We start from the raw sequence: 20340 nt of genomic DNA on the forward strand, positions 1-20340 counted from the left end.
TTCGACTGCTTTTCCATGTATGGCGGCCCCCTTTATTTTTTACTTTAATTTGATTTTTATTATTTGTTCTTATAGTCGCAATAGAAATACACATTTTGTAAAAATTTCAACTGTCTACCTATTAAGTTATTAAGGAACCCTAAAGAGTAATGTAGAGAAATGAGGAATTTTGAAGGAAGTTATTCACTTTCTGAGTTATCACTAACTGGTCCTTCTTCCAGATTGTTATAAAAATCATGGTAAATCGAAGGTATGGTACCTTTTGCGCAGAGATCTTTTACATCTTTATGTTTATTGGCAGGTATTTTAAGCTTCTTGTTATAGAGCTTCTGTAAATCACAACATGGTGTCGTAGCAGATCGTAGAGCTATGCGCTGTATGTGTAAAGATTTAAAATTTTCTTCAGATAATCGGTTTTTGAAGAATATCGTTTTAGGACTTTCTTTTCGATATTGAATCCATTTTAATAACAGCCAGTTCATATTGTCACCAGTATCTGTTTTATTTTTATTTGTGATAACTGTGTTACTGTATGACTTAAAGTCAATAAAATCTGAAAATGTCAACTCTTTGATCTTGTAATAGGGCTTAGTTGTTTTAGCAGTACGTGCGACAGTGTACCATCCCTCTGGTGTGTAGATATCCACATGCGTCCCTCTGTTTTCTACTGCAGAGTGAACACTATCGCATTCCATCTCTGAATGTCCTGCCTCCATAAACTTTTGATTGATGGTTTCAATTGGCAAAACCGTTACTGCATGTAAAAACATTGCGGCAATAATATAATCTAAAATTTTTAGATTTCATTGGGTATGCCGTATGATGGTGTTTTGTTATACAAGCAAATTGTTTTGGAACATAAAAACAAAACTTTAAAATGAGGCCCCAAAAGTTGACTAGGTAATTAGGTATTTAGTGTATTTATAGGAAGTAAATGGGGATTTAATAAGCGTTCTTCTTGATAACTGTTATAGAATTTCATACCTGTCACAAGTTTTGGCAATTAAAGAATAATTAGCACTTTGCGCAATGGTAATTGGCGTTACAATATTTTCTTTTAATTGCAGTGTTTTGTCGTGACACTCAGGCTCACTGGAATCCGTAGAATTTGAGATGTTAAGCTGATGGGCGGAGTTTGACGTATTAGAGCAGGTTGCTTGGTGTTTTGAAATGTATTCTTGCTTTTGTAGCTTTCTTTTTAAAGTTTTTGTAGCTTGTTTGGTACTGGAGATATCAACGTTACCAATGAACATTTTTCGAGACTTATGTTGATCTAGCAAAAAGTCGCATTCTTTTCTCACTACCTTCCGCTCTTTAAGGCAAGTGCAATTCATTAACTCTTTACATTAACAGGCACTAATATCAAATATAATATTTCCAGTACGCTGAAATTCTTCTAGGTTCTTTTTTTGTATTTTTGGGTGTGATTTCAGTAGATTCTTACACTTAGTGTGGTAAGCCTGCAACATTTGAGTCACTCTTGTATGTGAAACGATGGGAAGAGATGCCTTCGCCCACTATCGTTCAATTTTATCCGTCACAATAACAGCGATTTCTTGAAAAGTTGGTTCTTTTTGAGTATCTTTTACCGATTTTAATTGCCGTTGATGAGTTCGATACACCTCATCCACAATTAAGTGGTCCATGGTTTGAAATTTCTTTAAGTTTTCGAAAAAATTAGAAACATTTATAACGCGCCGACCAATTTTGAAATCTGGCAGGTTGATGGGATGCAGATTATAATCCTGAAATCAACAAAAATAAGTTTAAAATAAGTAATGTACGTACTGTTACGCGAGGCGAATAAAACCTCTTTTAAAAAAAATCTTTTATTACTTAAAACACGATATTTGAATTATTCGAATTTGCCGGCAGCCGTACTCGATGGATGTTGGAACTAGACTGATTGATGAGGGACGTGTAGGAATGATTGCGGGAATGGAATGTGCTGACAGCCGACAGGATAGTTAAGGGATGGCTGTATGCATTAATACATACAGTCTTGGGATATAACACCTCCCGGGGGTAGTCTAAACTACGGGGTTAAATTACGTAGTTTAGATTTTAAGTGAAACTAAAAGAAAAGTATGAAATTAGTAATTAATTCTTGTACTAGGTCCTGATTAAGTTTAGGTGAAAGGGTTGAACTTTCTATGGAAGCGGACTCTCCCAAGGGGGTGTCTTGGATATTTGGCATTGGGATGTTTTCAATTTCACGCGGTTTAAGGAAGAGACAAGGACAGCTACCGGTTTTGAAACATAAGGCTAATTTATGAGACAAAAATACGATTATTATTTGATTATAAAATGCTGATCAGTGATCTGATTTCGTTTCTTGTGTGAAAACGTCTAAATCAACATTAGATAGTTTTACAGGAGACTCATTATTTAAACTTAACTTAACCTTATCTATGCTACAGCAACTATCATTTATAATACTACTAAAATATAGGTTTATCTGATGTTGGGTATTGTTTACTGAATAGATCACGGATTTGGGTAACAACTTAATATTCTTGGAATGAGCTATACAATTTCTAGGGATGATTAAGATTCCAATTCCAATGATAGTTTCCTCGACAACATGGGAATTTGGGCATTCTATTTGCTATTATGTGATTGTAAATAACCAATTGTTGTAATTTAATGATTTCCATATGTCTACAGTGCCATGAATAAAATCTGTTTTACATTGTTTTGGCAAATTATTTATTGTGTTAGAGAGTATTTCGCTTTCACAACTTAGGATTTGCGGCTGTCGAGAAAACGCTCATTACGTTACACAAAATATACTTTATATAATCTATGATTTTACAACTGATGAGGTGAAGAACAAAACTTTGTGGATCATCTACCTTTGTTAAATCATAGAAAGCATTTGTTCGCAATTTGTGAATTCTTTTTTCTGTAATTAATTTTTGATTTTCCTGAGCATCTTTGCAGTTTTTAATTTTATTTGCAAGCAGTACACAAGCAGAACATTGATCACTTGTGGGTGCTCTGAATCCAATGTTGAATTTTCTATTAAAATTCTTCTAAATAGACCACATGATACTTTTAGATCAGTTCCAACAGAGTTGTTATACGGCTTGAACAACTTTTTGATGTTAAGTGAACTATCCAAATATATTCTCTTTGATTGATTTCGAGAATAATGGCTTTCTTTGGCAGGTAATTTCTCAATAAATTGTATGATACTTTGTCGTTTCTTCTCAAATTATTTTTCTTTGTGATCTCCACCTCTTCCTTCTTTAGGAAGGGTCCCATTAAAGACATTTTTGCAGATTGTTCTCAACCTAAAACTTTTGATTGAAAAAGTTGCCATGAACAGACTTTTGCAAACTTGAACCAACTTGTTCTTCTGTCCAGTCAAAAAGAAACTGGAACATAATTTTCTAGGTTTCGAAAGAGATCCTTTAGGTTCCTTGATTCTTTGAGGTGTGTATGAAGAGACCAATCTTGTCGGTAAAAATTTAGAATGTGGACCGTCAATGGGGGGTGTGGGGAGGGGAGGGGAGAAAGTTACAAATAATGGATGGTAGGATAAACCTTTCCCTTCCCTCCACTCCCAAACTCCCTCCAGTTGCACTATATTGCTTCTGCTTCTGCTCCAGCGCTGCGGGAAGTGCAGCCCTATCACACTTGCGTAGGTCTTAGGTCATCGCAGCCATCTGCAATCATACCGATTACCCAGTGGCCCTCAATGTGACGGCCACGGTTGTACTTTCTCTTGCCAAATTTAGACTCATCTATTTGCACAATTTTTCCGTGGCCGCCTATTTTGGGTTGGTCTTCCTGATTTTCCAGTTCGTATAATACTATTGTTTCCCGACAGTAGTTGTACCAGTCGGCCACTGTGGCATCACTTAGCACAGTGGCGTTATTATCCGAGCACAGTTGTTTTTTTGTTTGGTGATACGGTAAACCTTCACTAAAAGCATACATTATTTGAAATGTAAATGTTAAATTCAGATGCACATTTTCGAACCACGTTCCAGCTGCTCGACTCTGTGATTTTGTCCGGCAGTTGCTTTTACGGCATCTGAACTTGGCCTGCTTCAGGGGTAAATGTCATCGGCCTCTTATGGTAAGCACACATTTTTACCCTCGGCAGCAGATTGCGTTGTTCAGCAAACTCTACACACTGTTCCTCAGTGCCAAGTCTGCTAAAGACCCTCCGCCAGTTACACATGGATCTATAACAGAATAATAAAATTATTCTTATAATCTGCGTGTTTGTAGTTGATACCATATAATATTAGATTTTCGATTATAACCACAAATATAGCCAACCTGATTTCATATGAATAAGGGTTGATCCGTCTTCCCGATGATCCTGAAGCAGGTCTTGCTCCAGGAGCCTCTGAACCTCTTGCACAACGCAGCGGAATCGGAAACCTGGGGCTTCGGAGACACCATGGTAGACACACGTGTTATTTTACAGGAGCACTCGCAAAACGGTCCCGACTGTAAAAGCAACAAACGGTGACTGACGCATCACGCAAGCAAAATTGATATGACGCTCGAAAACAAAATGGCCGCTTTGCGTTTAAATATGTATATTTATGAAAAATTCAAATTTTAAATATTAATAACCAATTTTAACTACTTTTATATACTAAAATAACTATCAATTTATGTATTTTATAAAGTATTATTATGATAAAAATATCTCTAAAGCTGTATATGTGAATCCTTTGCTAGTGACAGGCATCTGTCAACGTCAAAATTACGAAAAGTATTACAAAATTAAACAAATTTGTAAACAATAAATTATTATAAAAAAAAATAAGCGGCTGCGCAGGTTAAAACTTCGTAAAATTACTTCTCAGAGTCTTATCTTATCGCTATAAAATCGCTGATATCCAACTCGACGGTCCACATCCTAAATTTTATCCAAATTCCAGCTCTAATTGATGTGAAATGTCACTTACTTTGAAGCTGATATTGTAATTCGTTTACGTCCACGCCCGCGCCGTGGCCTTGTTTTTGTACCACAATTGATCGTTACAACTTCAGCAGTCCCGTCTTCATCCATTTCGACATAAATTTAATAGTAAAAACTGCACTTCAACACCTAAATAAACAACCGAATACAACAAGTTCTAACTTGAAAAACTTTGATATACAAAACAAGACAACAAAACAAACAGACCGTTCACAGTTATTTTACCTCTGACAGATGACGTTTTATCATTTCTCGGTTGTTTTTTTTATATTGTGTGTGATTATCTCCTCTGCAATCATGCCGAAAAGGATTCAGAGTAGTGGAAGAAGTATATTACTAGTTAATATATAAAAAAACCAACATATGAACCAACATAGAAATGATAAAACGTCATCTGTCAGAGGTAAAATAACTGTGAACGGTCTGTAATAATAGTTTTGACTTTTGACAAGAATGACAACTTGAAAAGTAAGCGTCAAACGTCAAATAGCTGAAAAAATGTTGCCACATGTTACTTGCTCTGTGGGTCGATGTTTTTTCGTGGAAGCGTTGACACGTGCTTTTGGTGATATTAGTCTTTTTTTTCCAAATTTGTTGCTTTTTTTACCTTCATTCAAGCTAAGATTTTATTTTTGGTGACGGTGTTTGTGTTTTGTGTTAGTGGTAAGTAATTCAACATGAATAATCATCCGGATCCTCCGGACCCCCCTGATCCTCCATACAGTCCTACAGTAGTTGAGGTTAATAGAATCCCACAGAAGCGTCACTTAGCATCTGAAGATGCTTCAATCATAGCTAAATCAAAGAAAACATCCATTGATAATAACCCTAATGCTGCCTCTGTGCAAACTTTGTACACGCATCCTTCACTTAATGAAAAGGAAAGGCGCTATTCAGAATTAGATAATGGCCCCTTTATTGTCCATATTTCTAAAATAGAAACAGAACCCTCCGCTGGAACGATCCTGCGCCCGATTAAAGTTGGCCAACTTCTGGTCAACAATGGCATAAAAAATATTATTAGTGACGGAATCAAGAGAATCGGACGAAACCGCATTTCTATAGAGTTCTCAAATGCAATTGATGCTAACCAGTTTTGTATCAATCCTATATTGGAACAAAACAGTCTAGTCTGCACCATCCCAACTTACAACTTTTCTCGGATGGGAATTGTAAAAAAGGTTCCTACCGATTTTTCCATGCAGGAGTTTGTAGATGCCGTTGAGCTTCCGAGGGGATATGACATCATACTGAAAGCTCGCCGTCTAAATAGAAAAATTAGAACAGATGATTCCACTGAATACACCCCAACTACTACAGTCGTTATAACCATCCAAGGTCAAAGATTACCTGAACGGATTTTTTTATATAAGAATTCATTACCAGTTGAGATCTACCGCTTGCCCTCCATTCAATGTTTGAAATGCTGTAGGTTCGGTCACGTTCAGACACAATGCAGATCAAACCCCCGCTGCTACCGTTGCGCAAAAGATCATAATGGTGAATCCTGCAATGTATCTGAGTGTTCTGCCTCCTGTATTAGCTGTTCTGGTTCACATTTTGCAACAGACTCAAACTGCCCGGAACACACTCGGCAAAGAAGCATTAAGTATGTAATGTCAGAGGAGAATATCTCCTATCAAGAAGCTTCCCTCCGTTTCCCTGCTTCCCGAAAATCTTTTGCCGAGGTTACTCGTCAGGTTCCCTCTTCCCCACATACATCCCTCCCCAATCCAATCCCTTCTACAAGTACTTCCACCTCATACAAAAAAACTGTTTTCCGTTCTCCACGCCCTAGAGCCCCTTTAGGTAAATCATATGACAGAGCTGCCCATCAAGACATCATTCAAGCCCCTTCTTTAGTCTCCCAGAATGGCTGCGCCCTTTCTGGTAATACTCCTTCATTCAGAAAGCCCCGTGAAAGCAATGTCCTAGTGTCTTGCATTTCATTCTTTTATGATATAATTAAAACCTGCAATGAAGCAGACTTACCGTCCGACGTGAAGGAAATCCTTTTCAAAATTATAGATACTATTAAATCCAATAATGGCTCCGAGGACCATTATACAATGGAATTGTAGAAGTATTACAAATAAAAAACACCAAATTGTATATTTTATTAATAAATTTAATCCAATTTTATTTGCAATCTCCGAGACTTGGTTAGTTCCCAATTCTCATTTTAATGTCCCTAACTATGTATGTTTACGCGATGACAGAGCAGATGGGTACGCTGGAGCTGCTCTGCTCGTTAATCGTTCAATCCCATTCTCTCTTCTCCCTATCCCTAACCATAGTCCAAGCATCAATGCTGTTGCTGCAAAAGTTTTTAATTTCACCATTGTCTCTATATACATTTCTGACCCCAATTCTTCACTAATTCCTGACATCTATTATATCCTATCCTCTCTCCCCAGTCCCATTTTTGTCCTTGGGGATTTTAATGCCCATCACGTTTCTTGGGGCTCCCATAAAACAGACACATTTTCCCTCTCATTATTAGATTTGTTCGATGATTTGAATCTATGCACTTTAAATTCAGGCTCCCCTACTCATCTTGTCCTTCCCAATCAGAATCCAAACAGTGCTGTAGATTTGTCCCTTTCTTCTCCGTCCCTTTCTTTACTCTGTTCATGGAATACTTTACCTAACACTCATGGTAGCGACCACTTCCCCATCCTTATCTCCTTTGAACACGATGTCCCTTCCCCTCCTCAATCTCCCCTCTTAAAATATAGAACCACTAAAGCAAACTGGTCTGATTATTCTCATTCCTTGGAATTTCAACTCAATTCCCTACCTTTCCCTTCCCTATATAATCCCCTTCCTATCTATTCCATGTTTGTATCCTGTATCATATCTTCTGCCAATAATCATATTCCAATCAAAAATCCATCCACTTATAAACCCTCAACTCCTTGGTGGGACTCTGAATGTACTGCTATCATCCGTGAGAGATCAGAGGCTGAGAAAATGTATATTGAACAGATGTCTATGCAAAATTTTCTTAATTTCAAACAAATTTCGGCCAAAGCTAAAAAATTATTGGTATCCAAGAAACGTTCAGGATGGCTTAAATTCTGTGAATCCCTGTCCCCTAAGACTCCTCCCTCCCTGGTCTGGAAACAGATTAAAAGATTTAGAAGCTCCCGTTCCCAAAATAATATCACTTCTTCTAACTGTTCTCTCTGGTTAGAGGACTTCATTAATAAATTAGCCCCCCCTTTAATCCCTTCCCTTGAAAATCTCCCTGCTGCCCCCTCCTTCCTACCCCATACAAACTCTCTGGACGCTCCTTTTACAATGGATGAGCTCTCCTGTGCTCTTGAAGGCCTGAATGATTCTTCCCCTGGCATAGATGGGATCCCATATTCTTTTATATCCCAGTCCTCTCCTAAAACTAAATTATTCTTTCTTGATTTAATTAACTCCTTGTTTGCTTCTGGATCAGTCCCAGAATCATGGAAGTCCCAAATAATAATCCCAGTCTTAAAGCCTAACAAAAATCCTTCAGATAGCAACTCCTATCGACCCATTGCATTATCCTCTTGTTTATCCAAAATTACAGAAATTTTAATTAAAAATAGATTAGAGTGGTTTGTTGAGAATAATAATATTTTACCCCCTTCTCAGTTTGGCTTCCGCAAAGGCTATAGCACTTTGGATAGCATTGCTATACTTACAACGGACATTCAAATAGCTTTTAAAAAGAAACATTTCCTTGCCGGAGTCTTCCTAGACATTGAATCTGCTTATGATAATGTCATGCTTCCGGTACTCAGGCAAAAATTGCTTCAGCTGAGCATCCCTGAGAAGATGGTTCGGTTCATATGTAACCTATTTATGGGCAGATCAATTTGTGTTAGGTCAGATAACTCCTTGTCTCCCCCTAGACTTGTCTGGAGGGGCCTCCCGCAAGGTTCTGTTTTAAGCCCTTTGTTATACAGTTTATACACTCATGACTTAGAATTAGCAGTTAACAGTTATTGCCAAATTCTCCAATATGCTGACGACATTGCTCTCTATATTTGTTCTGATTCTACCTCTGAAATTGAGACTAATTTTAATAATGCTTTTTATTTTTCACACGAGTGGTTATTGCAGCATGGTTTATCTCTTTCAGTTTCTAAAAGTTCAGCCATTATTTTTACCCGTAAAAGAATTATTCCCAACCTTTCACTTTTTTATGACAATCAAAATTTTCCTATTAAAGACAATGTTAAATTTTTAGGTGTTTATTTGGACTCTAGAATGACTGGCATAACTCACTCTAATTATATATCACAAAAATGCGAGAAAGGAGTTAACGTCTTACGGGCTTTATCGGGCGTTAGATGGGGTGCTCACCCCTTCTCTCAAAAACTACTCTATAACGCCATAGTTCGTAGTCATTTTGACTATGCTTCCTTCCTTTTGGAACCGATGAATAAACGTGGTATTCAGTGTTGGGACAAGATTCAAAGTAAGTCTCTGAGGATTGTTCTTGGCGCTATGAAGTCTACGGCTATTAATGCTTTACAGATTGAATGCGGGGAGCCTCCGTTATCTCTTAGAAGACAATTCCTATGTGACAGGTTCATGAGTAAGCTCACCCAATTTTCCTCCCATCCCCTTATAAATAAATTATTTTCTTTACTCCAATTGGTCAATGGTAATAACTCAGCATACCCCCTTTTAATCTCCTTTATAAATATAATTTCAATACCTTATAAACTATATCAATCTCCCATTAACCCCCTCTTTTCCAATCCCTTTGAATCACTGATCTACCGTCCTAACATTACATTTTGTAACATCCAAAAAAAGTCTCCAGATGCTTACCATTCCTTCCAGGCTATTGTGGCTCGGAATTGGGAAGGTTGGACACATATTTACACTGATGCCTCCAAGATTTCGGATAAAGAGAATGTTGGTATAGCTGTGTGGATCCCGAAATTTGCAATCATGTTGTGTCGCAAATGTCCCCCTATTACATCAACTTTTGTCGGTGAGGCCTTGGCCCTACTCGAAGCGGTTACATACGCGTTAAGTCACAATATTAATAAAGCTATAATATTTTCAGATTCTAAAAGTTGTTTGCAGTGCATTCTCTCAAATCAATTCCGTATAAAAACAAAATACCCTGTTATCCTACAGATCAGGAAATCTCTTTGGGAGTGTAAACTTAAAGGTATTGAAATAACTCTTGCATGGATCCCTGGACATAGTGGAATTCCGGGAAATGAGTCAGCTGACTGGGGTGCTAAATCTGCTATGCGCATTTCGTCCGAGTCTCATGATCTTGTTTACTCGCATGACCTTTCTCTCCTCGCTAAGTCCAAATTAATGTTCGCCTGGGAAAAGTCTTGGGCTTCTACAAGATTCCAGAAGGGAAAGTTCTACTCAAAAATTCAGAATGACATCCCTGTTAAACCTTGGTTTTTCAAATAAAAGGACATCAATAAAAACGTCACATCCTGTATTAGCCGCCTGCGATTAGGCCATGCTTGTACTCCCACCCATTTAGCAAAAATTAGGGTAAGGGATAACTCTTTGTGTGAGTGCGGAATAGATGAGGGAAATTTGGAACACATTTTCTTCAACTGTCCTAAAAACTCCTCTTTATACGACATCCTTCCCCCTACTATCCCCCGCCCTACCAACATGAATATTCTCCTTTCACTGACCTTTAGTCCTTTTGTGTATGTTTTATCCAAATTTATTAAAAATAATAATATTAAACTATAATTTTTCTTTCCCCCTTTTTTTCCCACAATTACATAATTTCTCCTATCTAGTCTTTGTCTATACTAATTCATATATTAACTTGGTGTTGGATAATATATATATATTGTGTTGTTTTTTGTGTTTGTTGTAGATATTATCTGCGCTTGATTTGAAACTGTTGGAGCTAATTTGAACTTTTTGAACGTGAACAAACCCATTCACTACAGGACATTGGCAAAATTGTGGCAACGCAGTACTGCCATAAATTAAAATATTGAATTGAATTGAATTACTTGCTCTGTGGTGATCACAAGATCACAAGTAAGTAGAGTTTGGCTAACGAAAGATGAGACTGGCTTTTTATGTCGAAAATTTATATGGCAACACTTATAATTACGTAATTGTTATTAAAACCTGAGTTGTTGATGTGTCAAAGTGAAAATTATTTCCGCGATTTTAGTGATTTCTAATTGAAAACGAGACGAAAACATTGAAATGCGACTTAAAAAATGTTCTTTTTACTATGATTAGTAAATTTGAAAAGAAACAAGTTGAAAGAGATGTAGTTTTCAAGGAAAAACAAGAGTGTTTACGTAAAATATCTCAATGCATTGTTAAGTGTGACTTTGATATTTTGATACTATTCATTTTGATTGCATTGTTTAATATTTATTATTTTGCAAGTAACATGGATGATACCAATAGTCCAGTTATAAACTATTCAAGCAATAATAAAAAAATTGAATGATCTGTTTCGTTCAAAATGTTTAAAGACACAAAATCAGTATCTTGACGAGATTTCTTCTATGACCGGACCATGTTATTCGTGTTGGAAGATAGTATAAAAAACGAGATGGAATAACTGCAGAAATGGAAGGGTTCATAATAAGAGTCAGAGATAATGATAGTGATTCTTACTATTCACTCGCGGTTGAATTTTTAGATTGATTAAACAAACTTTAATTGTATTTTTATTGTGTTTTTTCTTGCTTTCATTCGGTGTTCTTTTTTGTCTATCTGTATCACTTAACTGTACTAAGTATATTACATAAAACAATATTATAAAGATGAAGAGTTTGTTTTTTTTTGCTCGTAAGAGAAAATAATAAATAAAAGTATTAAAACTATATTTCCAACTATAACCTAAGTTGCCATATGTTGATTTTTTGAATTTGCCGCCTTTTTCCAGTCTCATCTTTCGTTAGCCAGACAATAGTAGGCCATAGTAGGCCAGTGTAAGGCATAGAGAAAGAATGTATAGCTGTGTAAGTACTAAGTAGGCCCGCGGTTTACGCATAATTGTTACATATCAGGTTCATGTTATACTAGTTACGCGAGTTGATTTATGCCGGGTCCAGACTGGTGAAACGTAACATGCAATGTAACATTCTGCCTTTCATTGCATGTTCGCTGCTGGTGTAGACGCATAGCGCGCTCATAACGCGCATTCACTACGAACATCCCGCGTTCGTCTGTTTCCGCCATTCTGCCGCGAACACGGCCCTTCGATACACGTTTTTTTCGTGCTCGTCAAACCGGTAGATCACACGAAGCATGGAGTCCGAAGACCACGTTCTTGCTATGACGATTATCAGTACTTCATTATTAATAATACATCAACTCATGAAAACACGCCGAAGACCCTTTCTTTTGCTCATTCCACGCAGTCTCGTCCTCCATGTTCGTTGCGTTCTCAAACGACCGTCCACATTGGCTGCTCCGCGCACCCTACACGCCCCTTTGTGTTCGTCGAAAAACCGACAAATTTCGGATCGCTCCGCGCGCGGCTTGTAATGCTCGTAGCATGCGCGTGTAATGCACAATTCGCGCGCGCAAGACGTCCAAACTATGAGAAATTGTTACAAAGTGTGTTACCTTTCATGATACATTGCAGCAATGTGGACGGTGAATTCTTTCATTGCATGTTACGTTTCACCAGTCTGGACCCGGCATTACACTGTAAACATTTTTGTATATTTATTGTTAGTGTTGTGTAGTTGTACCTACTGTGTTTATTTATATGTATCTTTCATTATGATAAGGGCTGAAATAAAGAAGTAGGTACTTACGTATGCAAATTCGTTCCTGATTTTAACAAAATTGGGTCTCAGCTTCATATTACCAGTATCTATTGTTATATGGTACTAGCGGTCCGCCCCGGCTTCGCCCGTGGTACATGTTTACGTTTTCTCTACATAAGAACCATCCTCGTACTTCAAGGAATATAATAAAAAAAGAATTATCGAAATCGGTTCAGCCGTTCTCGAGTTATGCGCTTACCACATTTTGCGATTCATTTTTTTTTTATATATAAAGAAGAAGATTATCACCAATATTTTTATCTAAACCAAAGAGGTTGTATGGTATTTAGTTAATATATGTAATAAATTATCACATACAATATTATTGTAAGTATAGGTATTCATTTATTATCCTACTTATGTAACTGATACCAATGAATATATTATTAAGTATACAATGTTGACAATATCATTATAATTTGAAATAAATAAAACACAAAAATTCGTCTTTCATTTTAATATATTTATCTCAAAAATATTAAAACTTCCCAATAGAGATTAATTATTGTGAACACAGCGAAAGCTTGGTGATAAATATGTATGTAGTAAAATGTTGAATATTTGTACAAAATCATCATTTCTTAAAATGCAATGTTTATTAATTATTTTATATAATTGGTACTATTCTGGTCACAAACTTAGCCTTAAACAAAATTAAATACTCAAGAATATACAATATTTTTACATTAATTATACAAAATTGTTGTTATAATTCGAATATATGTATAATTAATTATATTATTATGTAATAATTAACAAGAAACTAACTATAAATAAAAAAAATTCAAATAATGTGCTCAATTTGTGATTACTATAGGATTTGAAACACAAAATCAAATTAAAAGCTACACAAGGGATAAATATAAACACATAGCATGCAACTCGAATCAGGAAAGAATAGAATATATATTTAAATAACGCAAAAAAAATGTTTATTAAAAATGAAATATTCTCCTTAAAAACATACTTATATAAAATATATTATATTAGCCGTATATTATATTTCCCACTATTGTGTCACATGAGGAATTTTTAGAGTAAGTAATAACAATAATATTCTTTCATGATTTGTGCATATTATCGTTAACAAAAACCTACTATAATAACCTCTGTTTAATCCAATAGCTATTCAAATAAATTCAAGTAACAATTTAAAATGTACTGATTAACAGCCGCTTTCATAACTTCTGGATAATATGTTCTGTTAAGCTTATCTGACAGTTAGAACAAAAAATTACAAATGTAAGATAAAAGTATACAATAACATTAACAGGAAATGGTGAAATCGACCCTTTATGTGATTACCTTTCTGTATCCCTTTTCATTTAACACATAGATTAAAGATTTATTAATAAAATTTGGTATTGTGACTAATAAAATATACTATATTTTTTCTCAATTTTATAACAAATTTTCTGATATTAAGAAAAACAATACAAATTAAAAGTAAATATCAGTATCAACCCCAGAAATTAAAAAAATAATTAAAATGGCGGAATGAATTAATAAAACTGAATCCAATCACCATTTTGATGAATTTGAATGTTCACTGATATATATTATATATATGGAACAAAAAATAAAGACGGGTTTTTCCTTTTTCCTTTGATAAGACGATAAAATGATTACCTATACTATTAACAAAACCTGTATGTATCATATTAATCGACTAATTCCCTTAGCAATATACTATGAAAAATTAAATCATAGTCATATTCAATGAACGAATTCATTTTAAGGATATAAATTCTTCATCTTTCGTGACAACGTCTTATAAATTGGTTTGCCGGGTGAAGCCTTCAAGAAACTGCGTTACGCTCCGCTCACGTTTATGCGCTCACAATGAGAGCGAGTGAGAGGCACGCGGGCATGGTTAGCCCGCCTAAGAGCGAGAGAGACAGACATAAAAAGTCGTTGTCACGTAAAACTTTCGCCCGTATACCGACTTTACAGGCAACCATTTTTTTTATTATACATTTATAAGTTTACATTACAATTCCCGACATAATTTTTCACTAGGATTACAAACGATTTGGATAAAAAATATGCAATTAATTAAATAATATAAAAAACTATATGAGTAGAAATAACTAATTAACCTACTGACAATGATGAAAAGTTTCATTAGAAGTGCGTATATTCAAGGTAATGTGGGTAGAAATTTGGAAAAACAGATTTTTGTAAATAAAGTGAAAAATTGTGCAAATAGAAATATGTTATACCTATACATATTTCATTGTGAAATAGTATGTAAGTATGTGATTTTTCTTAAATTAACATACTTCAGATACAGTTTAAAGTCTTTAAAGTGAGAATAATAACACTTATTGTCATGTTTTGATAAATAAGGATTTCGATACACATAAGCAAATTACATTGTTATAACGGTAAAATGTGTTAAATTTTATCACAATTTAGTAGAAATATAGATGTTACAAGCTAGACTCGAGTCCAAATTGTTATCAGTAAATTTCTGTTTAGCCTCCAAAATAAATGAGCATATGAAAATAGCTTAGTCAAAAGAAATAAATCTTATTCTGCATACACTTTTTTCATTATAACATTATATTGAGCATTAATCCAAGTAAAATGTGAATCAGAAGTCACTTTTGGTCGAACCTATTGATATTTTAATGTTTTACGCCCGTAAATTAATATTTATTTCATCTTATCTAGGATAGCATCAATCTTTTGCACTTGCAAATACACAAGCAATCGTTTGGTTGGTTGTTGACAAGATGTTCCCAAGAAATATATAGATCAATCTTACGACTTGGATTATGGGCCCTCTTCACAATGGGCAGTGTTGGCCCAACAAATGATCGTCGATGTTTGACACGGCGCGGCGATTATGAATAACTATCTACAATGTCAGTATATTTCTTCTACACTATCGTGATTGCCTCTATTCGCCCAATACCGCCTATTGTGAAGAGGGCTCATAAGGACTGATTATTAACTTCAGGCAAATGTTGTTCTTCTATCTATATATATAAAACTCAAAGGTGACTGATATAGTGATCAATCAACGCACAGCCCAAACCACTGGACGTATCGGGCTGAAATTTGGAATGCAGGTAGATGTTAGGACGTAGGCATCCGCTAAGAAAGGATTTACCGAAATTCTTGCGGGAACGGGGACAAAACGGGGATGCACGTACAAAGTCGTGGGCGGAAGCTAGTCATATATATAGTGTCGCTAAGATACAGTACATCTAGAATTAGGTTCACCGCCCACTCTCTGTCTGATACTCCTCATTATGTCGTTACTTTGAACACTGGAACCTTCATCTTGTAAAGAAAGTGCTAGAGCATGGGCCAGCGCTTCGTCTTCAGTCTGAAAATAATATTTAGGTATTATAGTTTATTCTAATATACAGAAGACATTATTTGTTGTAAATTAATTTAATTATGTTAAAATTATTGGTTTATCATCTTTTATCTATAAGCATCATATATTCTTTAAAATTTTCTCATTAATCTTTTAGATTTTGTATTTTATAGTGGACTAGTTTTTCAACCCGCGGCTTCGTTGCGTGGAGTACAAAATTTTGTACTTCGTGAATTTTAGGAGAAGAGACAGTATAAAATTTTTTCGACTTGAATACATACAATTGCCGTCAAAAACCTACTGCGTGGAAATAGATAGACAGGAGTATTCCAGAAGTGGATTTGTATGGAACCATATTTTAAACTTTTAATTCAGAGACACATTTAGTCAGTGTTGAAACCATGAACCAAATTTTTTATAAATAAAACTACCCTATTACAAGGCTTACCATATTCCCTTGTATATCGGCAGTTGTAACACCACTAGGTATCTGTCTCCCATTTGCTATTTTGTTTTCATTTGCCTTCATTCTCGCCATTGCTGCTTCACTGTGATTAAAAAAAACACTTGTTACGGCAACATATTTTATAAATGAAATACATATCAGATATATAACTTTTATATAACTAGTTTAGTTTATAATATATTTTTTAAAATGAAAATAAAATTATTATCTTCAGATGCATAAAAAGGGGAAGGACAATCGAAACATTGCTTGGTACCAATCAGACTCCAATTAAAATGCTGTTAAATGCGCAAAATCAAATTCTATTGATTCATACATAAAAAAAGACGTGTGGCATTCGGGGACTGCCGCGGTAAAGCTATTGCATGCTATGCCTTCAACCTCCGCGCCCGTCGGAATGGGGAGCGAGAGGTTTTTTCGTTACGGAATTTCTGGATTCGATCTCCGCGCTCAAGGCCCGCGATAGAAGCTATTCAATAGCTTAAAAAAAATATTGAAAAACACTTACGCAGCTCTTCTTCTCTTTGCAGCGAATTTTCCTTCGCACGCGTGGTCCGCTGCATGTCGATGTCGTAAGCAATAGTTCAACGAACATTCGCCACACACAAGAGGCACCATTTCTTTCGTTTTGCACCCTTTGTATGAACATTTGTTTGTAAACACCTGTAATGTAGGGAAATTCCTTTTAGTGTATGGGCTAAAAGAAAATGTATGCACTGTGTCAGTACACAGTACATACATTTCCTAATTGTATATCAAATACTAAACTTTTCGTCTGTAGCTTCACCCTCATACTTAGAGATTTCCAGTGAATGACAATTTTCACTGTGTTCAAAAATTAGCCAATGTCAATCCTTAGCCTCCTAACTATCTCCAGACTATAACTAATTAAGTTTAAAATTTAATATATAGCATGATGACTTCAACAACAAATTTGGTAATTAGGCTATGTGTATAAGATATTTTTGTTCACAGAATTCACTAGTCAACATTGACACTGCATTAAACAACAAAGAAAATTATTTTTTCTTGTCATTATTCTGTGGTTGCAACATAGAACATCTGTAGTGTTTAGTGCAGTGCATTAAGCATAATAATAATAAAAAAATGTTGTGTGGTTTTATGAAACCACGGCAAAAGTGAAACTGTTCGAACGGTTCCGAACACTGCTTTGTGTAGCGCATGTCGCGTGACGGTCGGCTGCCGAGTAGGTATACCTACTCGGCAGCCGCGATACACGCGACATGCGCTACACAGACCAAACAGTTTGAGACGATGTAATGTAAAGTTTCACTTTAAAAACTTTGCTGCTACTATACCTTATTCCGTCGTTCTCTTGCCGGGTCTGAAGTACACTGGTTATCAATATGAGCACCTACAGCCACATCTGGAGGCTCCCCTCTTTTCCCTGGTACTGGTTTACCACATAAAGGACATTCAGGGACTTGAACATCCCTCGTATTTGGTGCCGGACAATCATGTTTTATATATGTAAAGTGGTCAGTACTGAAAATGAAAACTCTCTCTTAGTTGAAGTTAGAAAGAAATGAAAGATCTTTGTAATTTAAGAGCGAGCGCGCACGAGCAACTTTGTCTCCGCAACTATTTTGTCTCTCCCATCAATTTGTATGGGGAGTTGCGTCGCTACGTGCGCGCACTTTCATACTAGCCCATGGGTGAAGAGACAAAATAGTTGCGGAGACAAAATAGTTGCGGAGACAAAGTTGCTCGTGCGCGCTCGCTCTAATAAACAAGAATGATGATAAGTGAGATTTTAAAACAAAAGAAGTGTTAGAATACAGGAAATACTACTAATCAGGAAACTTGATATGTAGATCTCTCCTTGCTATTCTTTGTATAACTTTATAATTAATGTTTCGCAACATGAAACAAAAAGGCCAAAAAGTGGGTGTTGTTAAACAGACCTTGACACTGTTTTACTTATCAGTATTTGTAGATTCACAATTTTTTAAGTAAAGTTAAAACTTAGGGTTGGCTTTAGTTAACTGTCGCACGAATTTGTTGGAAATATTTATATTTTTAGTTAGCTAGGTAATGTAAGATTGTAATTCCAAAATATTATCGTTAGGAAACTTGTAGTTTTTTAGTTATTAATTTTTAAAGTTAATAATTTTTTGTGCGAAAAAAGTGCATTTATCCGTTTTGTTGTGCAAAAAAGCGGACCAAGACGTTCTATTTCACTGTACTGTGACTTTACGCTGCGACCGGCGAGTGCCAAAAGCGATTTTAGGGCGATTCCTACTCAAAAAAAAAAAATCTACGTAGGTAGGTTAAAAAACTATTAAACTTTTATTTTTAATATCCAAATAGGTAGCGAGGAGCGAAGCGACGAGCGTGTTAGGTTTACTCTTGAACTGCCGCACGAGCCGAGCGAGCGAAGCGAGCGTGCCGCGGCAGCGGCCGGCGAGTGCCAGAAGCGACTAAAGGGCGATTCCCACTCAAACAAAAAAGACGTGTGGCACTCGGGGACTGCCGCGGCAAAGCTATTGCATAGCATGCCTTCAAGGTTTTTCGTTACGCAATTTCTGGATTCGGTCCCCGCACTCAAGGCCCGCGATAGAAGCTATGCAATAGCTTTAAAAAAATCTACGTAGGTTAAAAAACTATTAAACTTTTAGTATTCAAATAGGTAGCGAGGAGCGAAGCGACGAGCGTATTAGGTTAACATTTGAACTGCCGCACGAGCCGAGCGAGCGAAGCGAGCGTGCCGCGGCAGCGGCCGGCGAGTGCCAGAAGCGACTTTAGGGCGATTCCCACTCAAATAAAAAAAACTACGTAGGTTTTCACAACTTGTTTGTATTTTATTTATGTATCGTAAAATTTTTGTTACACCAATTCCATACATTTTGAGGTTAGAATAGGAAAATTGATTTTTCTCCAAAACTATTGGTTTCCTAACTTTCCCCTTTTGGTGGGAGGGTCCCCCCCTCCTCCCCCCCATCCCCCACCCACAAAAAACCTATAATTCGTGCGGCAGTTCTCTAAAGAAACCCCAAAACTTACCAGAATACCTCTCGACAAGCGTCACATTTCATAGGCAGGAAGTCTGAAATAGTAAAGACATTTTAAATTACGTATTTATTTTGATTAGTGTTAAAGCACACCCCGGACACTCCATACAAAATGATCGTTTTGACAGTCACACTGTAGAGACTGCAAATGTGTGTGTTAACGCTTTATGGTTGGCACATTTGTGACTAGCGTAAAAAAAAATTCGCGTTTTTCTGATGAAATACATCCGTAAACAGCACAATATCTAACCATTTTCTACGAAAAACGATAATCACAAATCCAAAATAATAAAATTACTTTAAGTCAATTTGATTAATGTTGTCAATCTTCGTTGCGTATCGTCCTTGGAGAAAAATATGGCCCATTTTATGTCTGATCGTGCGGGGGAGGTAAGTGTTTAATTTTGGCGGGAGGCGGAGAGTGTCCGTTCTGTAGCGTTTAGCTACTATTATGTATTCTGTGGTTAAAGTACATTTGATGATATTGGCTGAATCTGCATCAATAATTATTTACATCTATGACATATCAAAACACTAAATTTCATAATTACCGTTAGGTTAAAGAGAAAATGAAAGAATTCTTTGTTGTTTTATGTACTTACCAAGTTTGTTGCACGTTTTGTAGCAACAGTTTTTTCCAATATGAGGAAATTCCATTATAGAAAATTCTAGTATAACGTTATAGAACTAAAAACGGACGTATGAGGTCTGAAAATGACGAAATCTTTTTCGTGTACCCTTTATATATGAACAGAATTACTATATAGTCATTCAAA

General features: G+C 36.0%; 2 protein-coding genes and 2 long non-coding RNA genes across 4 annotated transcripts; 2 read left to right on the forward strand and 2 right to left on the reverse strand.

Annotated features, from left to right (window-relative positions):
* Positions 1-3772: 3772 nt before the first annotated feature.
* Positions 3773-5474, reverse strand: LOC149476884 (uncharacterized). The gene is made up of 3 exons (XR_016317719.1): positions 5362-5474; positions 4935-5109; positions 3773-4467 (listed from the first exon to the last, which is right to left on the reverse strand). It is a non-coding gene; the product is annotated as an uncharacterized LOC149476884 (long non-coding RNA).
* Positions 5461-10947, forward strand: LOC149476885 (uncharacterized). Its single transcript, XR_016317717.1, has 2 exons — positions 5461-5611; positions 10806-10947. It is a non-coding gene; the product is annotated as an uncharacterized LOC149476885 (long non-coding RNA).
* On the forward strand, positions 5619-7043 carry LOC149476886 (uncharacterized). The gene has a single exon (XM_089711222.1). The coding sequence runs from the start codon at positions 5626-5628 to the stop codon at positions 7027-7029; it is 1404 nt and encodes a 467-aa protein (XP_089567348.1). The 5' UTR covers positions 5619-5625; the 3' UTR covers positions 7030-7043.
* Positions 10948-15084: 4137 nt separating the features above from the next.
* On the reverse strand, positions 15085-20308 carry LOC149476887 (AN1-type zinc finger protein 2A-like). Its single transcript, XM_089711250.1, has 6 exons — positions 20167-20308; positions 19557-19599; positions 17852-18038; positions 17041-17195; positions 16515-16614; positions 15085-16072 (listed from the first exon to the last, which is right to left on the reverse strand). Exons 1-6 carry the CDS (start codon positions 20219-20221, stop codon positions 15935-15937), a joined length of 678 nt encoding a protein of 225 aa, XP_089567376.1. The 5' UTR covers positions 20222-20308; the 3' UTR covers positions 15085-15934.
* Positions 20309-20340: the final 32 nt, after the last annotated feature.

The sequence above is a fragment of the Colias philodice genome, chromosome 26, assembly GCF_061535455.1.
Source record: "Colias philodice isolate Cphi_HAF_F1 chromosome 26, ilColPhil1 Martin Lab GWU primary, whole genome shotgun sequence".
Lineage (NCBI taxonomy): Eukaryota > Metazoa > Arthropoda > Insecta > Lepidoptera > Pieridae > Colias > Colias philodice.

Coding starts and splice junctions, on each gene's coding strand:
- LOC149476886 (XM_089711222.1), top strand. CDS start 5,626: ATGAATAATCATCCGGATCCTCCGGACCCCCCTGATCCTCCATACAGT.
- LOC149476887 (XM_089711250.1), bottom strand. CDS start 20,221: ATGGAATTTCCTCATATTGGAAAAAACTGTTGCTACAAAACGTGCAAC. Junction 19,600..20,166: donor CAAAACGTGCAACAAACTTG/GTAAGTACATAA, acceptor TTACTATTTCAG/ACTTCCTGCCTATGAAATGT. Junction 16,615..17,040: donor GCAAAGAGAAGAAGAGCTGC/GTAAGTGTTTTT, acceptor TTTTAATCACAG/TGAAGCAGCAATGGCGAGAA.